The 21898-nt window shown below is 42.4% G+C and overlaps 3 protein-coding genes across 12 annotated transcripts in view; 1 reads left to right on the top strand and 2 right to left on the bottom strand.

The window, feature by feature from the left end:
* The window catches only part of PSTPIP1 (proline-serine-threonine phosphatase interacting protein 1), a 54716-nt gene extending 54172 nt beyond the window's left edge, over positions 1–544 (bottom strand). The window contains exon 1 of the mRNA XM_053988349.1: positions 407–544. The gene's annotated coding sequence lies outside the window, so the exon portion shown is untranslated. The remainder of the gene's footprint in view (positions 1–406) is intronic.
* Positions 545–569: 25 nt separating this feature from the next.
* On the bottom strand, positions 570–14658 carry RCN2 (reticulocalbin 2). 3 transcript variants are annotated; one of them, XM_053988352.1, is made up of 8 exons: positions 14582–14658; positions 12061–12120; positions 11348–11453; positions 8397–8593; positions 5806–5919; positions 4986–5082; positions 3146–3288; positions 570–1370 (listed from the first exon to the last, which is right to left on the bottom strand). In XM_053988352.1, the coding sequence occupies exons 2-8, from the start codon at positions 12085–12087 to the stop codon at positions 1218–1220; spliced, it is 837 nt and encodes a 278-aa protein (XP_053844327.1). In that variant the 5' UTR covers positions 12088–12120; positions 14582–14658; the 3' UTR covers positions 570–1217. The 3 variants fall into 3 exon arrangements, with proteins under 3 accessions (XP_053844327.1, XP_053844325.1, XP_053844326.1); XM_053988350.1 differs by lacking the exons at positions 12061–12120; positions 14582–14658 and adding an exon at positions 11566–11698; XM_053988351.1 differs by lacking the exons at positions 12061–12120; positions 14582–14658 and adding an exon at positions 11566–11698 and having other exon boundaries at positions 5806–5907.
* A 2235-nt stretch (positions 14659–16893) lies between these two features.
* SCAPER (S-phase cyclin A associated protein in the ER) overlaps positions 16894–21898 on the top strand; it is a 137511-nt gene continuing 132506 nt past the window's right edge. For 4 of the 8 annotated variants that reach the window (XM_053988573.1, XM_053988578.1, XM_053988579.1 and 1 more), the window contains exons 1-3: positions 16894–16949; positions 18771–18846; positions 21309–21426. In XM_053988573.1, coding sequence (XP_053844548.1) covers positions 16894–16949; positions 18771–18846; positions 21309–21426 — 250 coding nt within the window. The other 4 variants (XM_053988574.1, XM_053988576.1, XM_053988577.1 and 1 more) reach the window with 4 other exon arrangements.

The following is a 21898-nucleotide window of genomic DNA, read 5'->3' as shown; positions in this document are numbered from 1 at the left end:
CTGGGAGGAAGGAAAACATTAGTCAAGGAGAACATTGTGAGAGCATTAAAAGAGTTACTTATATAGGAATTAAAAAACCCTAACACACTCCAAACAAGCTGTCCTGTGAGGTTTTGTCTTTGTCTGGAATACTCAGCTCATTTCTTTCCAGGAGACAGAAGTGAATATTTGGATTTCCCTACACTGAACCTGTAGTGCCATTAACCCTTCATTAACCCTCATTTAAATAATCACAACATGGGACAGCACTCACTTGTGGAGCTTTCAGCTGAGGTTAACTTTTAGAGGATATTACCACAAATATTACGTATGCAATGCCTTGATGCTTTAGCCTTCCATATACCACTAAGAAAAAAATAAACACAATTGCTTTTGCAAACTTGTCCAGAAAATGCTAAATGCACACCTTGCTTTTTTTTTTGATCTTCTTTAGCAGCCAGATAAGATGACACATCTCTGGTGAATAAAGCCAAGAATGCTGCCACTGGACATTATGCACATTGCTCACATCTTCAGGAGCTGCTATGGGCGACCCAAGGTGAGAAATAGATGTACAAAACACAGGAAGGTAGAACATTTTAAGTTTTAATCCAACAAATGAAGAAGGTCTTGACACAGTAAAATACCACTGCATTGCTAATGCTCTACAACTGTACATTAAAAATAATTCCTGTCTATTGATGTAAAAATAGCAAGTTTTATGATAGAGTAAAACACAGTATAGAAAACATTCAAAATCAAGTAGAAACCTCTTAAACAACTGAGGCATTTATGTAAGTATTTCTCCAAAGGTATTAAACAAAACACAGTCAATACTAACTCTAAACATCCCCCCACCTTCCCCACACTCTGCCCTAATTCAATTGATTAGAAAAATAGTAGTCTCAGTTATTATATTTTGCATTCTTTCAGAACCATCTAGATTCTCCATTTTCTTCAAGTTCAGTAGAACAACCCTTCACAATACAGTACTACTCTGAAGTAATTTATTTCCCAACACTACAGAATTTTGATAGCAAGTATTTCAAATTAATTTTGAAGGCTAGAAGAAGTCCAGGAAGTTTGCAGGAGGCCAATTTAATTTTGAATGCAAATTATTTACACAAACATTACTGTACTGTAATTACAGCATGAAACTTGCAATGCAGCTGATGAGTGTTTTTAACAAAAGCTTCAAATGAAAGAAAGGGAAGAAAAAATATTACAAAATAAATAATCTAAAGTTCTTCATGGTAGAAACGTTCATCATGAAGCTGCCTACCATAATCTGTTGCTTCACTGTTAAGAAACAAATCCTGGTTCTTAAGAATTTCTGCTTCAGAAAGTTTTTTATCATCATTCAAATCCATCTCTTCAATGAGGTGCAGAGCCTGTGAAAGAAACAAACCACCACATGCACCAAGTTAAAACAATTCCGATTTTTGCTTATTTATATATTATAAAAAGAGGGAAGTGTAGCAGTAAAATGAAGAACCAAATGCAGAGTATTTTAGTTGTAGCTCATTCACCAGTATTTCATAGTTCAAAGCTAACAGGCTGTGCAGCAGCTCTACTGCACTGCTTATTTCTGAGAAATAGGAGTCCTGGTATTACATGGGCTTTGTTTTCATTTGCTGAACATCTACAAATACACTGATTTAGAGAATCCTTCTGTTCCTACTTTTCCTGATTGGTGTGGCTCAATGTAACTGAGCCAAAAATAACGGGGACTAACGTCAGCCAAGGGGATTTTAAAAGCACTCTGCATGGCAAAAGCTGAAAGATTAATATGACAAACATCTTGGCCAACACATGTCAATTCCTGAAAATGGAATAGATAGTAATTTTTCTATTTTAATGTTATTTAACTACCGGGTTTCTCAAGTCATTTTGAAATGCCAAAATGGAAGTGTGATACTCTGACTTCAAACAGCAATTTATGACTGAAATCAATGCTACCTTCTCTTTAGGACAGGTGACTTTGCTAAGCCTTTATATTATCCAAAAGAAAAAGCTAGCAAATTAGAGAAACAAATAAAACAAATTATTAGTTGCAGAATTGAGCTATTACTACAGCATGGCCTTGCTGTAAGCCAAAATCTGAAAAATAGCTAAGAAGAGCTTAAAAAAAAAAAAAAACAAACCAAGGAAGCTAACACAGGTATGAACAGACTCAGCAGAACAGAGTTCATGTCAGAACAGTGCTACTTGTGTGAACTAAGAACTGACCACAGCCAGAAAAGGCCATGCAAAGGCTCACAGATCCCCATTTGCAGCAATACTCCAGGAACAGCTGGGCATCCAACAGGTCCCACACGGCAGCACCCAGGGCTGCTGCTGCTGCTGCTGCTGCTGCTGCCACAGGGCTGCTCCTGGCCCCAGAGCCCAGCAGGGCACAGGTGGCAGCTGAGGGAGGAGCACTAGGGCTGTGTGCCTCTCTTCCCCAGGAACGTGAGGCCATGGGAAGACCTGGCGTTCCTGCCATTCTGAGCACCAAAATCCTCCAGGGTAAAGCAAAGACATGGAAAATTTAACTGAGAAATTACTAGAAGAAAGGCAGAAATCCTCTCTAACGGTGTCAGGGACTGGAAACTGCCACAAAAAATAAGTTAAAAGAAGAATCCACTTAAAAGCTATTATGCTGTTCTACCCCTGATTAAACCATTTTAATTAGCATCATCAACGTTTGCTTTACACCATCTTGAACCACGGAGTACTTCCATTTTCTTGTACTTAAGTTTTTAGTTCTACATTATGATGATTTATCCAGTTAGAAGAATTACAATCAATTTCTTATTTCAAAATTATGCAGCTTCTTTAGGTAGTGCATTTCATTAGATTTACCTACAACAACTAAAAAATGACTTATTAAAATTCTGTACTCTTGAGTCAAAGCAGATAAGCTATTTAAACATGTACAAAAGCACTTTGTTAATTTACAAACATTTACACAATTAATAGGAACTTCACATTTGCCTAATGCAGTTAAAGGACCTGCATTCTTTGTCAAGGTGAAAAGAAGTTAAAAATATATGCAAAGATCTACTGATATTGATTTTTTGCAATAACTAAGACATGAAAAAGCTGAATGCTTCTCTCATTTCACTGTGATTCTTCACAATTCTCCTGCAGTAATTAAAACCTAACCAGCAGTCAAACCACAAACCTCCTCTTGTGCAATACCCTGATTGTTGGGTACTATCCAAGACAGCAGCTCTTGAGGGTTGAGTTTTCCATCATGATCCTTGTCATAGTCATTCACAAACCGGTCCTTCTCAACCAGTATCCATTCTGGATCTTCTCTTGCAGCTAGTAAGACACAATTGTAAAGTTTAGAGCTACTCTTCACTTTAAAGCAGAGGTTTTCATCTTTTCTCCTAAGCAAATACAGTTATTCTCATAAAACATTACCTAAAAGTGATGTCACTAAACAGAAAACAAACCTTAATGGGCAGAGGAAAGTAGGGAAAGCAATTTCATTTACTGTCAGTATTTATTTGCACACTTGTTTTATCCTTATCCGATGTACAGGTATTGCATCCTGCAGCCTACAGCAATCTTAGACTCGTCCTTAACTCTTCAAGGAATTGAGAAGTAATTCATCAAAATTATAAACATTGCAGAGAAGCATGAACTTGCTTTCTAAGCCTTATGAAAGTCAAAAGTAGCAGGTATCACAAGCAGGTAAGTAACAGTTTCAAAATAATTACAATTCTATTATTAAAGAAGAAAAAGTGAAGTCTCTCCTTCCTTTCTAACACTTGGTTTTGCAAGGAGATTTTCCCTTTATGTTACAATTTACCATACACTGTTGCCCCACATCATGAGCTAATTATGAATCAGAGCCCCCATGCAGTCTATTAGTCATTTTAAAGAGTGCTGCAGGAACACTGTCTGCAGGAGAGAAAAGCTGAAGTAGTTTGTACAATCACAGCTAATCCTCAAGTCTTGCTAACAAGTTGTAATGACAAAGCTGTTATCTTCTCTATTACTGCAACAATTTCACTCCTTTCCAACAACTTTTTATTGACTGGCTTGGAAAAACTTTCTTTCATGTTGGAGCAGGAAAAAGATAAAGAACCCTGTGGCTGCATCAGAGATCCGTTGTTTTTACTGGCTCTGACAAACAAAGATGGTTATAAAATGTGAAATTCCAGGTGGCTGATTAGAGTGAAGAAAAACAGATTATTCCCCTGGTTCTCCATATCCTCATGTGGCTTACACAATTCTCCCCAGCTAGGATGCAATTCAAAATCACCATTCCTTTGGGACAAGCAGACTTTCCACAAAACTGAAGTCACTGGGCTTTTTGGAATGGGAAGAATGTTTTGCCTTAGCTTTTAGCAAATCAAATACAGTGTGTAAAATATTCATTGAGAAACACTGATAAGCATCAGGTAAGTGTCCTTCTTCTCATTAAAGAAGGAACAAATCAAGTTTAAGGAAGGGCAAGACTGGAAAAAAAAAAACAAAACAACCCAAACAAACCAAAGAGTGAAGGCAGCAATCAGGCTTCTGATACCTGGAACAGTGAAGCGACTGCTCACACTTCCCCTCCAGCCCTCTCACAACAACTCAGCTCAGTCCTTGCAAAGCAAGGCTGGCAGCTGCCTGCTCAGGCTGATGAAGGCCAGGGCAGTTTGCCCTTCATTCCTGCTAGCTGGATCTGCAGATGTGCTCAGCTGGCAAATACAGCTACAACCTTGTTTCAGCTGCATCCTCTGTGGTCAGGAATTCACTTCAGTCTTTCAGAAAACAGGAAGTAACTTGCAAGGAAACTGTGGAATGGGCTACACACAAACCACCACCAAATACACATGGGGCAGACTGAAATAAGGAGTCTACTATGCCCAGTCCCAGAAAACAGAATTATTCTAAGCCAGAAAATCTTCCTCAGAATCCATAGGTTTAATGTGAAAAGCTGAAAATAAAGGTGCATCCAATTCTCCCCATTCCAAAAGTTTTTGTTAATTCCCTCTTTCATGCCCCTTCCCATTTTTCCTTACTTGGGTCTCTTCTGTAATCACCAAGGAATTCTTCCAGGCTAACAAATCCATCACCATCTTTATCATGTTCTTCTAAAGCCTCCTGAATGACAAATTCCTTTTGTACACATACAAAGAGCAAAATTAGTGACTCATGATCAAGAGAAACAGCACTGAATCATTTTAGAGCAATGACATATTCCTTAAATGAAAGACTCCCTCATTTCAAATCTCTTTTTGTTTTACACAGACTAGTGCAGTAATTGCTTCCTGTGCAATAAAACAGATCTGTCCTTAAGAGTTTAGAATGTTAGATTTCATGAAAATCAAATCTGAAAGGTGTCCATAGAGTTGGAATCCTTCAACACAATTCAAAACTGCAAAAGCAGCTGAGAAACATTAATATGTACAAAGCTCTATCATCCAATTTCGCTTTTGTTTTCTTATCTGTTGGATTAACTAATTTGCATTTTTGCAACTTGATTGAATTGTTAGGAGAACTGGCTGGTCTTTGTCCACCAGAGAGCCAAAACCAAAAGCTAAAACCTCACTGATGGATTTGCAGCCTAACAGAGCTGTGAGGTGGCTAAGTCAGTCCAGTCCCCAAAGCTGGGGATACTTGTGCAATCCTAGCTCTTGAAACAGATTTCAAAGAAAAGCACTGAACTCCTGCTCCAACACCTGACCTCCAGCACTGCATCCACAAGACATTACCTGATTTTAATTTGGGCTGTCCAAGCCATATCCGTAACTGCTCCACTTCCTGTGGCACTGAGGCTGAGGACACACATTGAAAAGACCTACACACAAAGGCTGATAAAGGTGCTCCCCTAAATCTTACCGTCATGTATTCCACTTCTTCGGGATGTTCGAACGCAATATATTCATCCACATTTAGAGCAGGAACATCATCTCTATTAGCTTTCTCAAAACGTTTTTTCTCCTTTAAATGAAGCTTAGAAAATAGATTTAGTTAGAGCCCTTACTGGAAAGGAAAAAAAAAACCATAACAGCAGCTGGCTGTAAGCACATTAGGATATTGTTTCACATTACCTACTCATACTATACTGATGTTAAATTTTCACTAAAAATAGCTCACTGAGAGCAATAAGAACAACACTTTTAATTGAGGTGGTTTTATTCTAAGAATCACAAAAACCCCTGCTTTTTCTTCAATTTAAGGAGACATTTAAAGTGAACCAAAGAGAGATAATGAAAAGACCAAGAATTCTCATTTTGATATGTGCATCCTCTTCTAAAAGTCATCAATTTCCAAAACTTTGTTTCCAAAAACAAACTGGAGCACAGTGATTATAATTAATGGCAGCCATTGCAAATTCCAAAATGTATGTTTTAAAGACATTTAACCTTCTGGATCTACATCTTATTTATGTCAAGGGCTGTCTGTATTTCAGAGAAGGTCTCGAAAGTTCATGTATGTGAAATGTCTTTTCTGAAGCCATTTTAAGGCCAGATTCCTTTACTAGATGACTGCTGTCCCTTACACATGAACATTTTAAACAGAAGTCACTTCTCTAACCTCTTTTAAGTATACATATTAGCATGCCATGAAAAAAGAAATAATATCTGATTTAAGCAGGCAAGTTCTTATTTCTGAATGTCTTGCACTTCTTATTTCTGTCTTTCAGATGTGAAAAGATTTCCTATCTTTTTCTTGTTTCACTTTGTATAATCTCTTTAGACAAAATACAGACCCACACCATTGACAACCGATCTCTGCTCAAACTGCACATGATGTGAATTATAAAACTCTTGGAATTCCATCCTTAGGTGTGCTGTGCTATCAGTGTGAGTGATCTGGGTACGGGAGTAGCCAGCAAATCAGAGATCATAAACAATTTACAAATAACCATTTGAAATTGTACTTCTGGTTTATATCCTATCTATTGACACTTCTCTCAAAATCAGGCTAAGCTGATGAACACAGAGCATAACATGTAAAAAATGAAGTGTAAGATCTTAACTATTATGCAAAATAGTTAAATGTCCTCTTAGAGAAAAGCTGACCTTAGCTGGGAGTTTAACTAGGAAGGCAATACAGAAGGATTACAGAAAGTACTATACGGCAATGTAAGCTTGAACCATTGAGGGAGAAAATAAGTTTTCCAGGGCTTTTTGGGAAGTGATGAGCAAGGCCGCCACCTTCTGGTAAACTCCTGTGGTTACCTGATGCCACTTCTAAACTGTACCTTACTCTTTCATCTTGATCAGAGCAGGACCACTAATTTGAAAACGTAAGGAAAATGCTGATGGTGCCTGACCTGTGATGCTTGTACAATGCTGCTCATTTACAGTCTACGTTGGAGAAGTCAGCAGGCAGGAAAACGCAGCAAGTAGTCAAGCCACAACATGAGCAAGCAGCTCTATCCCAGCTTATAGATTTATAGCTCCCTATGTATCTGTGATGGCAATGTCTCGAACATGGTATCAATATTTTGACTGGAAGTTCCTCTGGAAGTCTTGTGGTATTTAAAAGCTATGTAATTATTCAGTTATGTGACATTCTAAGCTTTACAGTTTGCTTCCTCGGTGTGTAAAATCCTCTGTTCGCTGTATTAGTTTAACTTCTGCTAACATCCTATATTATCTACTACTACTTTACTAAAAGCAGACAAAGCAATCGTCACAGAAAAAAGTAAACCTCTGGCCAGAATAGTCTAAAAACACACTTATTCTCTTTATGGGAAACATTTACATGTTCTTATAAATGTGGAACTTGAAAGGAAACAAGTTTTGCTATGTGGTGGTTCTTGGTGAACCTTTTCTCCCTGCCTCTCTTGCCTCTTTCCCCGCTTAAGCATCTGCTTTCATAGACGTGATTCATACACAACTTCTGCGTTTAAACATCCATTTTTAGCTGTGGGAGTTGCATTTTCATTGCTTAAAACTGTCTGAATTGCTGTTGCTTTCTCTGTGGGTCTCTAATGGACAGGCAATGTTACAGCAGGCAATACTGACAGTGCACAATGAGTGCTTGAGCAGTAACTGAAAGAATGGCTGAAACACTGCAACCAAGGGGTTAAAGAGCTCCCTTCTGCTCCAGCCCCAGTGGTGCTGGCCCCTGCTGAGGGCAGGACCCTGTCAGGCTGCAGACCTCACCCAATGGATTGCATCCTGGGTTTAAGATGGTGGCTGGAGACCATGCTTTGCTGTAAGACTGTCAATAGACTTATGCTCCACTCAGCCAGCAGAATGCACTCAGGAGGTACCACTTCACTGTGTCTTTATTTTGTCAGTAGCAGCTTTAATACTCCACTACTTTCCTTTAATTACTCCCCTATCTCAGATAGCATAACGTGTTAACCATATGCCAGCTGCTCTGCTTTCTCTACCCATCTTGTTCTGTCACAATAAACAAATGTTGCTGCCTTTGGCCAACAGCTCACAGGAGCTGCTGCTGAAACATTTTACCTGGCGAAATGATTCTTCTTCTTGATCCTCCAGGACACTGTTCTCATCAAAATCAATTACACGATCATACATTTGCAAGTTATACTCCTTCCAGGACACCAATCCATCACCGTCTTTGTCATAGTCACTGAAGTGTTGCTTAGCTTCTTGTGTAACATAGTGCTTAAAAGACTGCTGTATCCAGGAGCTCAGCTCATCTGTGAAAAACATTAAAAATATAATAAAATAAAGAAAATCAGAATCATCTGCACCATAAAAACTGTGAAGATCCCAGATCTATTCTGTCTGGAATACACTTTGCAATTCAGATGAAAGCATATAGGCAAGAGGTTACTTAAAGCAAACCAGCCTGTTTGCTCCATGCTGTGGCTTTTTCCAAGGTAACTGAATGAGGGAATAGATCACAGCTACAGACTGGGGGTTTTTGTTAATGGTTATGTAGCCTTGTCTTTTCAAACCTGAAGGAATATCAACACTATAGCATTTCTTTTTTCTCCAGAGATTTATGAAAATGATGCTGAGTATGGTTTATTCGGACAACTCTAAATCTAATTTGGTACCCCAAAGAAACATTGTTCCCATCACTCTGGGGTTTCTTTTGAAAAATCCACAAACTGAAATAAAAACCACTTTATTTTGTGCCATTGTCTTAATTACCCAAAATAAAATATTAACTACTAATGTAGTGCTATTTTCCCTTTACTTGGGGCTGAAATCAAGCATCACATAGTTTGGAAAGGCTTTTTAGCTGCTTGTTTTTATACAAATGTAGCTAAAAGAAATAAAACTTAATATACCAATGAACTGACAGAAATACATTAAAGTTACTTCATTTAGAGAAGATTCGGAGAACATATTCTCCCAATATCTCTCAATTATTTTCAGGTGCCTGGAAGGGAAAAACATCTTCCCCTGCATTGCAAAAATTATCAACTCAAATTAATCAACTCAACTGAAATCCTGCTCTGAAGTCATGATGACTAAAAAAAAGTCCTATAGAAATCACTACTTTGACACAGAAAAATCTTACAGCAGTTATTAAATACTGAAGTATCTTATCCTGTCCTTCTTGGCAGAGGCATCAATACAACTTTATTACGTTTATTTAAATATCCTTGAAAAATAGCAAGGGATTTTTTAAAATACATTTTGAGTACTGAATTTATATTAGCAAAGGCACCAGCTTGCTAACAGATTCTGTGAATCAACTGAACATGCAGAGGTGTGTGTGCCAGCAAGGCTTGTGCACAAAGCAGCACTGCCTTACAAGAAACTGCAACATTTCTTAAAGATGGGCACCATTAATTAATGGTTTATTTCCCAGCACTTAAGGTGTGAGGCACAGCCATGTGACCACATAATATCCAGTGCCATGAATCAGAAATACTTAATATTCCAACATTAGAGAAGCAGCATTAAAACATTTCGTCTTCCCTCACTGTCAGCCTCCAAATGGAGGCACTAGTAAGGAAGATGTTCTCAAGAGCTTTGCAATACACTGAAGAATAACTGAGCTCAAAAAGCTTCAGTACCGTAAGTTTCTTACTGTAAAAACACATTCCACTGTGAGTTTTACCTTTGGGAAGTGAAAAGAAGGCAAGTATTCATTAGACTGAGAATCAGATGCAGTATATACACCATGAGGATGGAGTATGGGTGGAATTCCTATACTTTTATATAGACTTTTCTTTAAAGCCTTCATGTTTTGGTCTGCCTGTGGTGTATGACAGGGATTAGCCATCCCACTGAAGCTACAGTCTATCTCAACTCTACACAGTCCATGCAGGAACACTGAAATAAGGGTGCAGTTGATTAAATTCAGTGTAGAAAGTGTAAAGCATTCAAAAGACAGTCGATCTTGTCTTTAAAACTGCATTTTGTTCTCTCACCTAGAAAGCTTCCTGCATGTTTAGTGTCATTTTAATGAAATAATGTTCTGGCATTTGACAAGGATTCTGCTTGCTTTGTGTGTGTGCACAAGAGACTTTTATGTCAAAATCACAGCAGAACAAAAAAAAAAAAGTTCATAATGAGACTCAAAATTAAATTAACATTATCATAATGATGTACTGAAAGAAAGGGGCTGAGTTCACCATGTAGCTCCTAAGTCTGACAAAAACCTGCCTGAGAAGAGCCATTTGATACTGTACTATGATGCAATATGACCCTTCAATGCCACTTGGTGTCACCAGGTACTGAAGCACACCTATGTAGTATTATGGCTGCAGTATTTTCTTTCCATCTTACACATGCTCTTTGATTTGCACATAATAGGATTACAAACACAGAAACCCACTTGATTCCAAGTAGCTTCAGACATGGAAGAAGCAGGTACAAGTGCAAAGGAGGTATCTTCAACTCAATACTGCTCTGACCTACACTAACTATTGCTGGCCACACTCCTTCCATCACAGAATGGGTCAGGTTGGAAGCAACCACAGTGGCTCATCTGGTCCAACCTCCCTGCTGAAGCAGGGTCATCACAGAGCACATGGCACAGGATTGTGTCCAGAAGGTTCTTGATTACCTCCAGTGAGGGAGATTCCACAACCTCTCTGGGCAATCTGTGCCAATGCACAATCTCTGCATAGGAAAGAAGTTCTTCCTCATATTCCGGTGGAATTTCCTGAGCATGAGTTTCTATTCATTGCCTCCTGTCCAAGCAGTTGGCACCACTGAGCAGAGCCTAGCTCCATCCTCTTGGCACCCTTCCTTTAGGTATTTACACGTATCAGTGAGGTCCCCTCTCAGTGGTCTCTTCTGGAGTCAAACAGAAACCTTAGGCACGGAGATAGCCTCTGTATGAGCCTGTCAGTGTTTCTAACTCACTGTGCAAGGGATCGTGATGTTTTCCACGGGGATTCTCCCCAGCACAAGAGCCACGGGCCGTGTCACGGGTAGAGCGCGTTTTCCTCCCGGAGAAACCCGGCCCGCCCGGCCCCCGCCGTTACCCTCGCTGAGCAGCCCGTCCGCGTCCGCGTCGATTTTCTTCACGATGTTCTTCAGCCGCCGCTGCTGTTCCTCCGGGCTGAGCCGCACGTACTCCTCCGCTTCCTCCTGCGGCACAGCAACACGCCCCGTCAGCGGCCCGGCCCGGCTCGGCCCGGCGAGCGCGCCCGCCCCGCGGCCCCGCCGCAGCGGCGGCCGGCCCCGCCCGCCCCCGGCCCACCTGCCCGCCGAGCAGCGCCTCCCGGTCGTACTCGGCGCGGTGCTGCCCGCTCGCCGCTCCCAGCGCCAGCGCCAGGCCCAGCGCCAGCAGCAGCGGCCGCATCGCGCCGCCCGCCCAGAGCGATCCGCGCCGAGGGGCGGGGAGAGGGCCGGGGGCGGGCGGGGGGCGCGGCGGAGGGTCGGGCCCGCGGCGGAGGGTCGGGCCCGCGGCGGAGGGTCGGGCCCGCGGCGGAGGGTCGGGCCCGCGGCGGAGGGTCGGGCCCGCGGCGGAGGGTCGGGCCCGCGGCGGAGGGTCGGGCCCGCGGCGGAGGGTCGGGCCCGCGGCCGCGCTCGGCCGGCCGTGTCACCTGAGCGCAGTGCGAGTGATTCGGGAACAGGCCTGTGTCGCTTAGGCTTTTCTGGTCTGCCAGCGAAAGGCACCAAATACCGTCAGGATATACTGAGAATTATATCACTTTTAAACACCCGTGAGGCCTGTCAGACTGAAGTGACTTACCCCAGTCTGACTGAGTTCAAGGAGCATTTGGACATGGTAGGAGTGACTCTTCGAGATGCACTGTACAGGACAAAATGTAGGACTGGATGATCCCGATGGGTCCCCTCCAACTCGGCATATTCTGTGATGCTATGATTAGCAGAATTTCAGGCAAGCATCAACAAGCCCTGCAAGGGGAAGATGATCAGGAAACAAGGTGTGCAAAAGCTTTATACCGAAAAGGAACAAACATTAGTCTTGCTTAAGGGTACAACTCACAAGTAACACTTCTGAGGCAAAGAGAAAGGAAAGTGAGGCTTTGTAAGAGTTATTAATAAGGTGGATCAATACAAGTTTTAATAACTGTTCAACACAGATAATAGAAAGCTGTAAAATAAATTTTGCCTCATTGACCGCTCAGACAAACTGAAAATACATCGAGTAAATGAGCAGAGGCCTCCCCAAGAATATCATTCCTAACAGCTGTCACATGAAATTGGGATTGCTCTGATCCCAACCCCACTGCAGTCAAATTAATCACTGTTACTGGGTTGAGATTTATGTAGGACCATTGTTAGATTTGTTATTTCTCCTTTCCATACAAGGGCATTTTCAAAATTCCTCCTTTAGCCAGAAAGAAGTGAGATTAACCTACCTGTGTTTCCACGAACACAACTGTTTAGACAGAGCCCCAAGGTAATGGAAATTGCTGCACTGTCCAGTCCCTTCCATGGCGACAGTGATGGACTGATCCCAGCTCACCTCCAATTCTATTAACTGTGAAGAGCTACGACAGTTCGTTTTGAAGATCCGAGAGTAAAATATTGCAATAAATCAGTAAATGTGTTATTGCAATTTCCTGCCCGTATAAGAAATGTCTTTCCATTAAAAAATCTAATAGTGAGTTAAGTCTAATATCTTTTATTGGTTTAAATGTCAAATTTCCCATCAGTATTTAATAAATCACATATACAAAATGTGAAATAAGTCCTACTACTTGTGGCATGTATAGACAAAGCAAATCCTATGAGCAGTTGAGACAGAAATACAATTTGATTAATTTCTGAAATAGCATTCCAGATGCTTTGTTTTCTTTGTCTGATGCATTACTAACACCACAAAAAACCTCTTCGCTGCCTATCTCAAGGGCTGACAAGTGTATCAGATCGGACATTTCAGTGCCTACACAACCTGCAAGACCACATTTATTACTATGGAATTCATTATATCCTGCACATTAAGAAAAAAAATCTTGATCTCAGCAAGAGGGAAAGCAAAGGAAATCATATTCTTCTCCGTGTCAAAATACAATCCAGACCCTTCCCAGCACACAGTTAAACCAGTTGTATAATAAAATTCAAGACCATTCTGATATGAATGCAGGGGGGAAAAAGAGAGAGGTTTTTTCTCTTCCCTCCGTTATTTTAACCACTTGCATAGCAAATGCATCACTATTGTAAGTTAAAAGGGAGTATCAGTGAAGCTATTTTTAAATCAGAATACAAGTCATGCTATATAAAACTTTTTTATGTGGTGAACTTCCTGACTTTTCTGGAAAATCTGCCCTTCCCTCAAGCCAAATCACATGCAGTGTGTCACAAATCTATTAAGAGCCATTCTTTTGGTCACAAAAAAAAAAAAAAAATGTTAGAAGGTCATGTTCAACACAACAACTTCTCTGTGAGATCTGCAAGTGTAAATTGGGTCTGTTGGACTGTCAGCATGAGAGCAGTTGTCCAGCAGCTCAAGCACCAGTTCCTGAACAGTTATTTCTAACAAGTCAAGTTATCCATCTGGTGTTCACTGTAAGTTTTTGACACTTCTACATTTCAGTTTTATAAATCACTGCCCGACTGGAATAAGCCTTAATTAATTTTATTCTAATGTACGTAATTTATACACTGTCAGAATAAACTGATTGACAGTAGCTTTATTTAGATAGGCTTCCATTTTGACATATTCCCCTTATTTTGTTATTATCATGTCAACATTTTAAGCTGCATGAGACGGTTTACCTAAGACCCGCATGCAAAGATTATCTGTCGGAGTCCAGGAATCCCTCTGGCTGCCCTGGCTGTCTCAAGACCCTGGCAGGGGTCTCAGAGACCCTGGCATGAAGTCAAAAACATCTGTGGCTTCGATTTTAGCCTGTGGAAAAGGCTGTCAATTTTGTATGAGGAGTTACAAGCGGCAAGGGTTTTAGTATTGTGATATTTAGATTAACACAGGGTGGAAAAGTAGAATTTAGGGGTTTTTTAGAATATAATTCAGGGGGCCAAGATGGAGGAATTTGGGTGTGTCCTAGCCTTCTTTTCCTTCTTCTTGTCCTCCATGTCTTGCTGTGATAGTGACACTTTTCTATTGGTTTAAGGTCCAACATAAATGTTAGGCATTGGTAATAAATTGTAAACATAGTGTACGTAACTTTTGATATAAAAGGTAAACACTGCCCAAGAGGGCGCGCAGAATGCCATGGCCTCCTTGCTAGCCAGACCTCAGCAGGTCAGAGAGAAAATATTATAGATAAGAAGAAATAAACAACCTTGAAAAAGCAACTGGAAGCATTCCAGACCTCTTCTTTGGCGACATTCGGGCTAGGGAAGCAAAGACTCTTTCGGATCTCTCTTGGGGTCACCCTGACCTATAGGAACCCCGAGAGAGAAGAAATCCACAATTATCCTTCCTTTATCCATTATAAAAGTTGTTGATTTTAGATTTAAGTAAGGGAAAAAACTGAGCAGCAATTTATTTATAAAGATCATCACATTTAAATGCCCTGTGTTTGGATTTCAAAGTGACAGTCATTTGCTTTAGTAGTACCCAAATATGACTGCTTGAATGTTCTAATTGTTTCATAAGACTTTGCAGAAAGTATTTTATACTCTGCAGACATTACTGACCTGTTTTTCTAGTTATTTGCATTTAGTGCAGCTATTAATATCTGAGGAAATAGGTTATAAGAGGAGATTCTTCTGATGCTGTATCTGATTTGGTATCAAACTAGAACAGCAGGATTTGATGCAACACAGTATCAGGGCACTCAGCTCAGCCACACACTGAGGAGGCAGCTGATAAATAATAAGTGCATTATCAAAGGATGGCACTGTGAGGGATTTGGATGGGACCTTCATGGCTCAGCTCTCTGCTCTGAACCACAGGTGAGTGATGTATCATTTCTGAGAGATGTTGTTGCTGCTGCAGATCCAACTGAAGCGTGTATGATCTCCCAAGCCATCTATTGCCATCCTTGCAGGAATTTTAATGTTTTAGAGATGACAGCTTGAGCTGTTCAGGTTATCATTTGGGCCTCTTTCTTCTTGCTATTCCTGTCACACTGAGGGAAACGGATTATTCTCTTCACATTATGTTTTTACATGCTTGAACACTCCTACCACATCCCCTTTTCTCTTAATAGATTCAATTTGTCCTGTGTTTCCTCACAAATCACATTTCCCTGGTCTCAGACCCCTTGAGGAAGGCTGGCCTCTTCACAAGCCCCACCTGTCCCCAGGTGGGCAAGCTGGACCCAGTAGCCCAAATCACACCTCAGTGTTACACCCCAGGATTAGGTGCCTGTGTTATACCTATACCCCATGTATTGCACACAGTTGTTTATCGTTCTCTTTTCCCCAGCTCCCAGCAGTGGGGAAGGGCTGGATGCTGAGGGGCTGACTGCCATGACCTCAGTGATCACACTGGCACAGGAAGCCGTGTCAGGCTGATGGCAGCTGAAAATGAGCCCAGGTGGGCAAGAAGGCTGATGGCACCTGGGCTGTAGCAGCAATGCTGTGGCAGGGCAGTGAGCATCCCCCCGTGCTGGGCACTGCTGAGGCCACACCTCAGATCCTGTGGTCAGTTTTGGGCTCCTCACAAGGAAGACATGGAGGGGCTCGAGCATGTCCAGAGGAAGGAACAGAGCTGGGGAAGGGTCTGGAGCACCAGGAGCAGCCAAGAGAGCTGCAGTGGCTCAGCCTGGAGGAAAGGAGGCTCGGGGGGGACTCTTGCTCTCCACAACTTACCAACAGGAGATAAGGCAATGGTGACAGGATGAGAGGGAATGGCCTCAAATTCCACTGGTGCAGTGGAATTTAGGTTGGACATCTGGAGGAATTTCTTCACAGAAACAGTCATTAGACATTGGAAAAGGCTGCCCAGGGAGGTGATGGAGTCACTGTCCCTGGAGGTGTTTAAGGAAAGACTAGACATGCCACTTGATGCCATAGTCTAGGTGACAAGGTGCTGTTCGGTCATAGGTGGGACTCGATGGTCTCAGAGGCCTTTCCCAACCGGATCGATTCTGTGACCGCAGCCCAGCGTTTCCTCAGGGAATGAGCGCAGCCCCGAGCTTGGTCTGCCCGAGGGGCCGCGGGAACCGCCTCAGCGGCCCCCTCAGCGTGGGGCCAGGTGAGGGCAAGGTGAGGGCGCCGCTTGCACCGGCGCGGGCCGGGCATGCACCGGCGGGGCGGGTGGAAGGTGTGAGGGCACCGCTTGCACCGGCGCGGGCCGGGCATGCACCGGCGGGGCGGGTGGAAGGTGTGAGGGCAAGGTGAGGGCGCCGCTTGCTGCGGCGCGGGCCGGGCATGCACCGGCGGGGCGGGCGGAAGGTGTGAGGGCCAGGTGAGGGCACCGCTTGCACCGGCGCGGGCCGGGCATGCACCGGCGGGGCGGGTGGAAGGTGTGAGGGCACCGCTTGCACCGGCGCGGGCCGGGCATGCACCGGCGGGGCGGGCGGAAGGTGTGAGGGCAAGGTGAGGGCGCCGCCTCACCGGCGGCAGCCGCGCATGCGCGGGCCGGGCGGGCGGGGCCGGCGCGGCTGCGGGCGGGCGGGCGGGCGGGCGGTGGCGGCGGGGTGCGATGACGTCAGCGCGGCGGGACGCGCGCGGGCGGGACGGCGCGGCGCGGCGGAGAGCGTGAGTGGCCGGCGCGCGGGCCCGGCGCGAGCGGGCAGCGCGCGGGAGGCGCGGGCAAGATGGCGGCGGGCCGGCCTCACCCCCACCCCCCCCACCCCTCCTCAGCCCCACAGCCCCGGGCGCTGCCCCGGCGGGCGGCTCCGCCACACGGGCCGGCGAGACGGGGCAGGGAGAGCCTGGTTGCTACAGGCGACCGGGAGCGGTGGGTGTGGGTCAGGCCGTGCCTTGAGGGGGAAACGGGCTGTCCGTGTGAGCTAGCCCGTCCCGGCGTTCCCGCACTGCCTGTGGGGAGACTGGGACTGAGCCTGAGGGGGATCCCGGTGCTTGTGAGCCCGCCGGTCCTTTGGGCTGTACAGGCCCACCTGTCCAGAGTGGGAGTTGTGTGCGGGGGGAGAGGCAGCCGCGCTGAGGGAATTCGCTGTGAACCCCTGTCAAATGCCGCACGGTGTATGACTGTTTGCATCTTAGAAACTACTAATGCCGTTCCTAGCATAAACCCGTGGTCTTCCTTTGCTGTCAGAGACAAAATCACAGCTGACAGCGCAGAAGGTCTCGCAGTGTACTCAGGGTCTGTCTTCTCTGTGCAGTTCTCTAAATACAGATTCTTATTTCTGCGTTATTTCCAAATGAACTGCATTACTGGGAAAGTACGTGGATCCTCGTGTTTTCTCCTCAAATATATATGTCAGTTTAATGAGCTTTTATTGTCCCTCGATTACAATCAAGTCAGCTTGGTGTACAAGAGATGTTTTCTAAGATGCTTCAGTGTTGGAAGACAGTGGTGGGTCTGTTCTGATGGCTAAAGTGATGCAGAAGTACCAATTTTTGTTTTCAAAAACTCAACTTCCTTAATCCAACTGCAGAACGTTTTGGTTTGTATGGGTTCAGTAGGTTGTCTTAAGGCATACAGACATCTGTGGGCTTGTTGACACGGGCTGGGCTTTTATCCTTTTAGAAAACTCAGCTATTTATGTAATGTGAGAACAGGTGAACAGCCTGCTTAAAGTAGTGTCATTCATGGTAAAGGCCAACAAAATCTGACTTCGGATCTGATTAAAGGTTAATATTGGTTTTTTACCTAATTTTGAGTAATTTAGAAGTGTCTTTAATTTCCATTTAGTGTCTGATTCTTCAGACAAGTAAGATTAGACAGTTTACACTCGAATCAGCAGCTGCTTAGAATTTATCAACCTTGAAGCCAAGGATTTAACTTTATTTCAGAATTGTTAACACTGTTCTGGAATTTCTTGATAAACCTATAAATACTTACCCCTGTGTGCTTACTTCATTTGTGGCAGTGGTTCTGTGTTACAGCTTGCATAAAGCATTCACTTTGTCAGAGCTGACTTGTACAGGAGCCTTCCCATCTTACAGTTAAATGAGAACAGAAGTTTCAGCTTTCTTTTACTTCGTCATTAATTAGCTGATGCTGATTGTTAGTGCATCTCTGATTCATTTTCCTTTCTGAACTGATAAGTAACTTGCCCAGTTCTCTGTCACAGGAAAGATTATTCTACTTGCATCACTGCTCTCGAGCAGTCCATGCAATGCTTTGTTTGAAAGCTTTGGTGGTCTTTGTACTGTTTACTGTCTAACCACATATAAAATTACTTTTTTCTGTAGTGTCAGTCTCGTTTTGTTTTCTTCTTGGACTTTTGGCTGTTTTTAGTAAGGAGCAATGCAAACACTTTACAAATAAAATTATCTTCTGACAACCTTACAGTGTTCATCTGATGTCCGTGACCTAAATGCTGCCAGCGAGCTAAAAGTAGTTTTAGAAGTGGTTTGAGGTAAAATAATTAATTGCATTTTTTGACACAGGTATGAAAACTCAATGGGGTCGTCCAAAAATGCAATAAGTGAGCCTGTTGATGCAGAGGAAGGCTATAACATGATGGTAAGACACTCAGTAGCTATTACACTATATGGTAGAGTATTTTTTCAACAGCAAGAAAAATTAATTTTTCGTGTTGGGATTAATTAATACATCAGTTCATTTGTACCTTCTATGAAAATATTGATTCTAGGAGCTTAATAAATATTATTCATTAACACTGTAGAGAGGAACCTTCAAAAGGAATTTTACAGTAGAATAAATCCGAGCATTTCTTCTGTTTCACATAATTTCTAGTTGTGTTAGTATATGGGGGTTTTTGCATTCATTCTTTTTCAGTTGACTTCATTTTAAGCTGCTTTCATCCAACCTGTGCTGTAGTGTGAGACCTTAATGTTTGGTTACAATTAATAGTGTCATGTTTTTAGAAGTAGCTGAGCTTAGAGCTGAATGACTTTTCTTTGGGAATGCAGGGGATGAAACTGGTCACTTTGTTTGCATCAGTGTGTTTATATCTATCAACATAATTTAAAAAAAAACCTTATAAAAGTTCTTTTAGTATTTATAGCCATGAAAAGAAGCAGTACAGAGTAAATAATAAGCATTTGCTATTTAAGGCTGAGTAGTTTCTGGTCTCTCCTTTGGCCTAAGGGCTGATTGTACGCAGAGCACGTGGCAGAAGGTAACTTCTTTGGATAGCTGGGTAGCAAATAGCAGGGGTTCAGGGTGAGGGAGCAGTCAAAAACCAGGGGCCAGTGTATGAGGGAGGGGACTGCAATGAGCTCTTGTCAAATGAAAAGGCTGTTCATAGCCACTCTGGCCTTTGGCACAATGATTCTCACTTCTGGGTGGCTGTGCAGTTCCTCATTGCTGACTCCTGTTTGGGCCTCCCTCAAGGGTGTGTTGGTTTCTTTTGACTGATGTCCAAGTTAGGGAGATGAGAATTTTAAGTTAGGCTCTAGTTTCATTATACAAAATCCCTTGAAATGTCATTATGAGATACTTACTGTTTCCTTTCAGGTTTTACTGCCCTGTATAAAAATGAATCATTTGGAAAGTTAGTTTGTTGTGCACTAATGCAAAGTTTTACACTCACATCATTAAGCAACAAGGGATTAAAAACCAAATTTGCTACAGCAGAAATGGTCACTTACTGAAAATTCCTAGCAAGAATAGGCAATTATTTGTATAGAATAAGGATAGACTGGAACCAGTTCTGTACAGGTTCTGGGGGGTTATGTGCTTTATTTGAGTTGCTTTGGGCCAAGGTATGTAATTTGCTCTGTTTTCCATAACTTCACAGATACAGCAGTGCTGTTTTTTCCTCTGTTGTGTTGCCTGGTTGTGTCTCTGGGCAGGTCTATGAAGCACTAGATGGCACACTGTGACTTCCAAACAGGCAACTGAAGACATCTGGATGAGAGAAACCCAAGTTAAAACCCCTTACATTAGCATTAAAGTAAAAGAAGTTTCTCATTTGTGTTGTGTTTCCTGCTGCCTTAAAAAATTCTAGCCACTCATCTTCTATATTTGATTTTAGTGCAATTTTACTATATTTTCTTTCTAAAGATGTAGAAGTGGTTGCAGGCTTCAGCCATATGATGGTAAAAATGAAAAAAGGAAAAATGTACCTCCTGATTAGTCCTATAGAAAATCAGTCTGTTTGTGCCTAAAATAATTCTTAGGTTTGACTTCTTTATGGTCAAGCTTGCCAGTGTTTAAAGCTAACGTGGTCAGCAGTTTTGTGCTATCACAGTACATAAGTTTATCATCACCATACATAGTTTGGCTTTGTTGCAAATTATTTTCTGGGGATTAACTTTCCTACACTGTAGAAGAGGCAAGATTTTATCTGATTGACATCTGTCAGTTGATAAAAATACTTCTTAATGTGTTTGGTTTCAAATGTCTTGTGATGGTGCCTCTCACAAGTGCAAAGAACTGTGTTTATTAGGTAAATAAAGTGCATCCCCAGTGTGTCTTATTCTGTCTTTGAGTGGTTGCAGCTTTGTAGTAACAGCCCATCACACTTGCCAGGAAATACTTCCTAGGTTCTTGTCTTCTCAGTGGGAGAGCTGGGATTTTATACATGTTTCCAATGGTTCCCATACAGCTCGTGCCTTTCTCCAGGCTTTCACCAATCAGTCACCACAAGTATTTTGGCCTCGTGCTGCCTTTAGCTTGTATAATTAGTTCTAATTGACACAGGGTAATTAAAACATTTGTGAAGTCTGCTGTGATGCCCAAGCAACATAGTCAAGCAATTAAATGCAAGTGATGTGGTCTAAATATACCCTTACTGAGGGCTGGGTAGGAACTCCCATGACATGCTGATGAATAAATCTGCTTCTGTGCAGAAGAATGGGGATGAAAATAGATGCATACACCTGTTCCAGATATTTGAGGAAAATTCAGCAGCTGTGCATGCCACGTTGGACGGTGTAACCACATACTGGATGAAATCAACATGTCAAACTAAAGATTTCTCTTTCTTATGTGCCCATCCATGTATTTCTTGTTTTCAGGCTTCTTTCCAACGCTCTAACAGCCATGACAAAGTGAGGAAAATAGTGGCAGAAGAGGGACGGACAGCAAGGAACCTGATTGCCTGGAGTGTCCCACTGGAAAATAAGGAAGATGATGGTATGTGTTTAACAGTCTTCAGGGCTTTGTATTTCTGTTCCTCTGTCAGCTGGAGTTGCACATCTGGGAATATTTTCCTTACGTAAAATTTCTCTATTTAAAAATGTTCTGTTTTTATATATATATATATATGTAAATAATTGTATATATAAATATATATGTATAAAGAGTGTAATTTAGAAGTTTTTTTACAAAATGTGCCTTGCAGTAGGCAGATCGCTTTGTAGAACCTTCCAATGGAAGATTAAAAACTTTTAATTTGTCTGCAAGTAACATCTAAGACTGTTTTATTCTGCTGGTATTATCAAGATAGTTGTGTAACACAATGATGTTGTCCTAATGTGTTCTCTTGTAACTGGGGAATTCAGAATTGTAGGGATGACTTAGAACAATCTAACAAATTGCTCTCTGTATTCTAAAACAAAGAAATTTGGAAGTTTCTTTTGGGATCACTTCAGCTTTGGTAAATGCC

The sequence above is a fragment of the Vidua macroura genome, chromosome 12, assembly GCF_024509145.1.
Source record: "Vidua macroura isolate BioBank_ID:100142 chromosome 12, ASM2450914v1, whole genome shotgun sequence".
Taxonomy (NCBI): domain Eukaryota; kingdom Metazoa; phylum Chordata; class Aves; order Passeriformes; family Viduidae; genus Vidua; species Vidua macroura.
The sequence above is the reverse complement of the archived record's forward strand: the minus strand, read 5'-3'. Positions and strand labels throughout refer to the sequence as shown.

Excerpts from the sequence above, each read along its gene's own strand:
- RCN2 (XM_053988350.1), bottom strand. The coding sequence starts at position 11,667 with ATGCGGCCGCTGCTGCTGGCGCTGGGCCTGGCGCTGGCGCTGGGAGCG. Across the intron at positions 8,594-11,347 it reads GGACGGGCTGCTCAGCGAGG|ATGAGCTGAGCTCCTGGATA; the intron begins GTAACGGCGGGG and ends TGTTTTTCACAG. Across the intron at positions 5,083-5,805 it reads AAGAAGTGGAATACATGACG|GAATTTGTCATTCAGGAGGC; the intron begins GTAAGATTTAGG and ends TGTGTACAAAAG.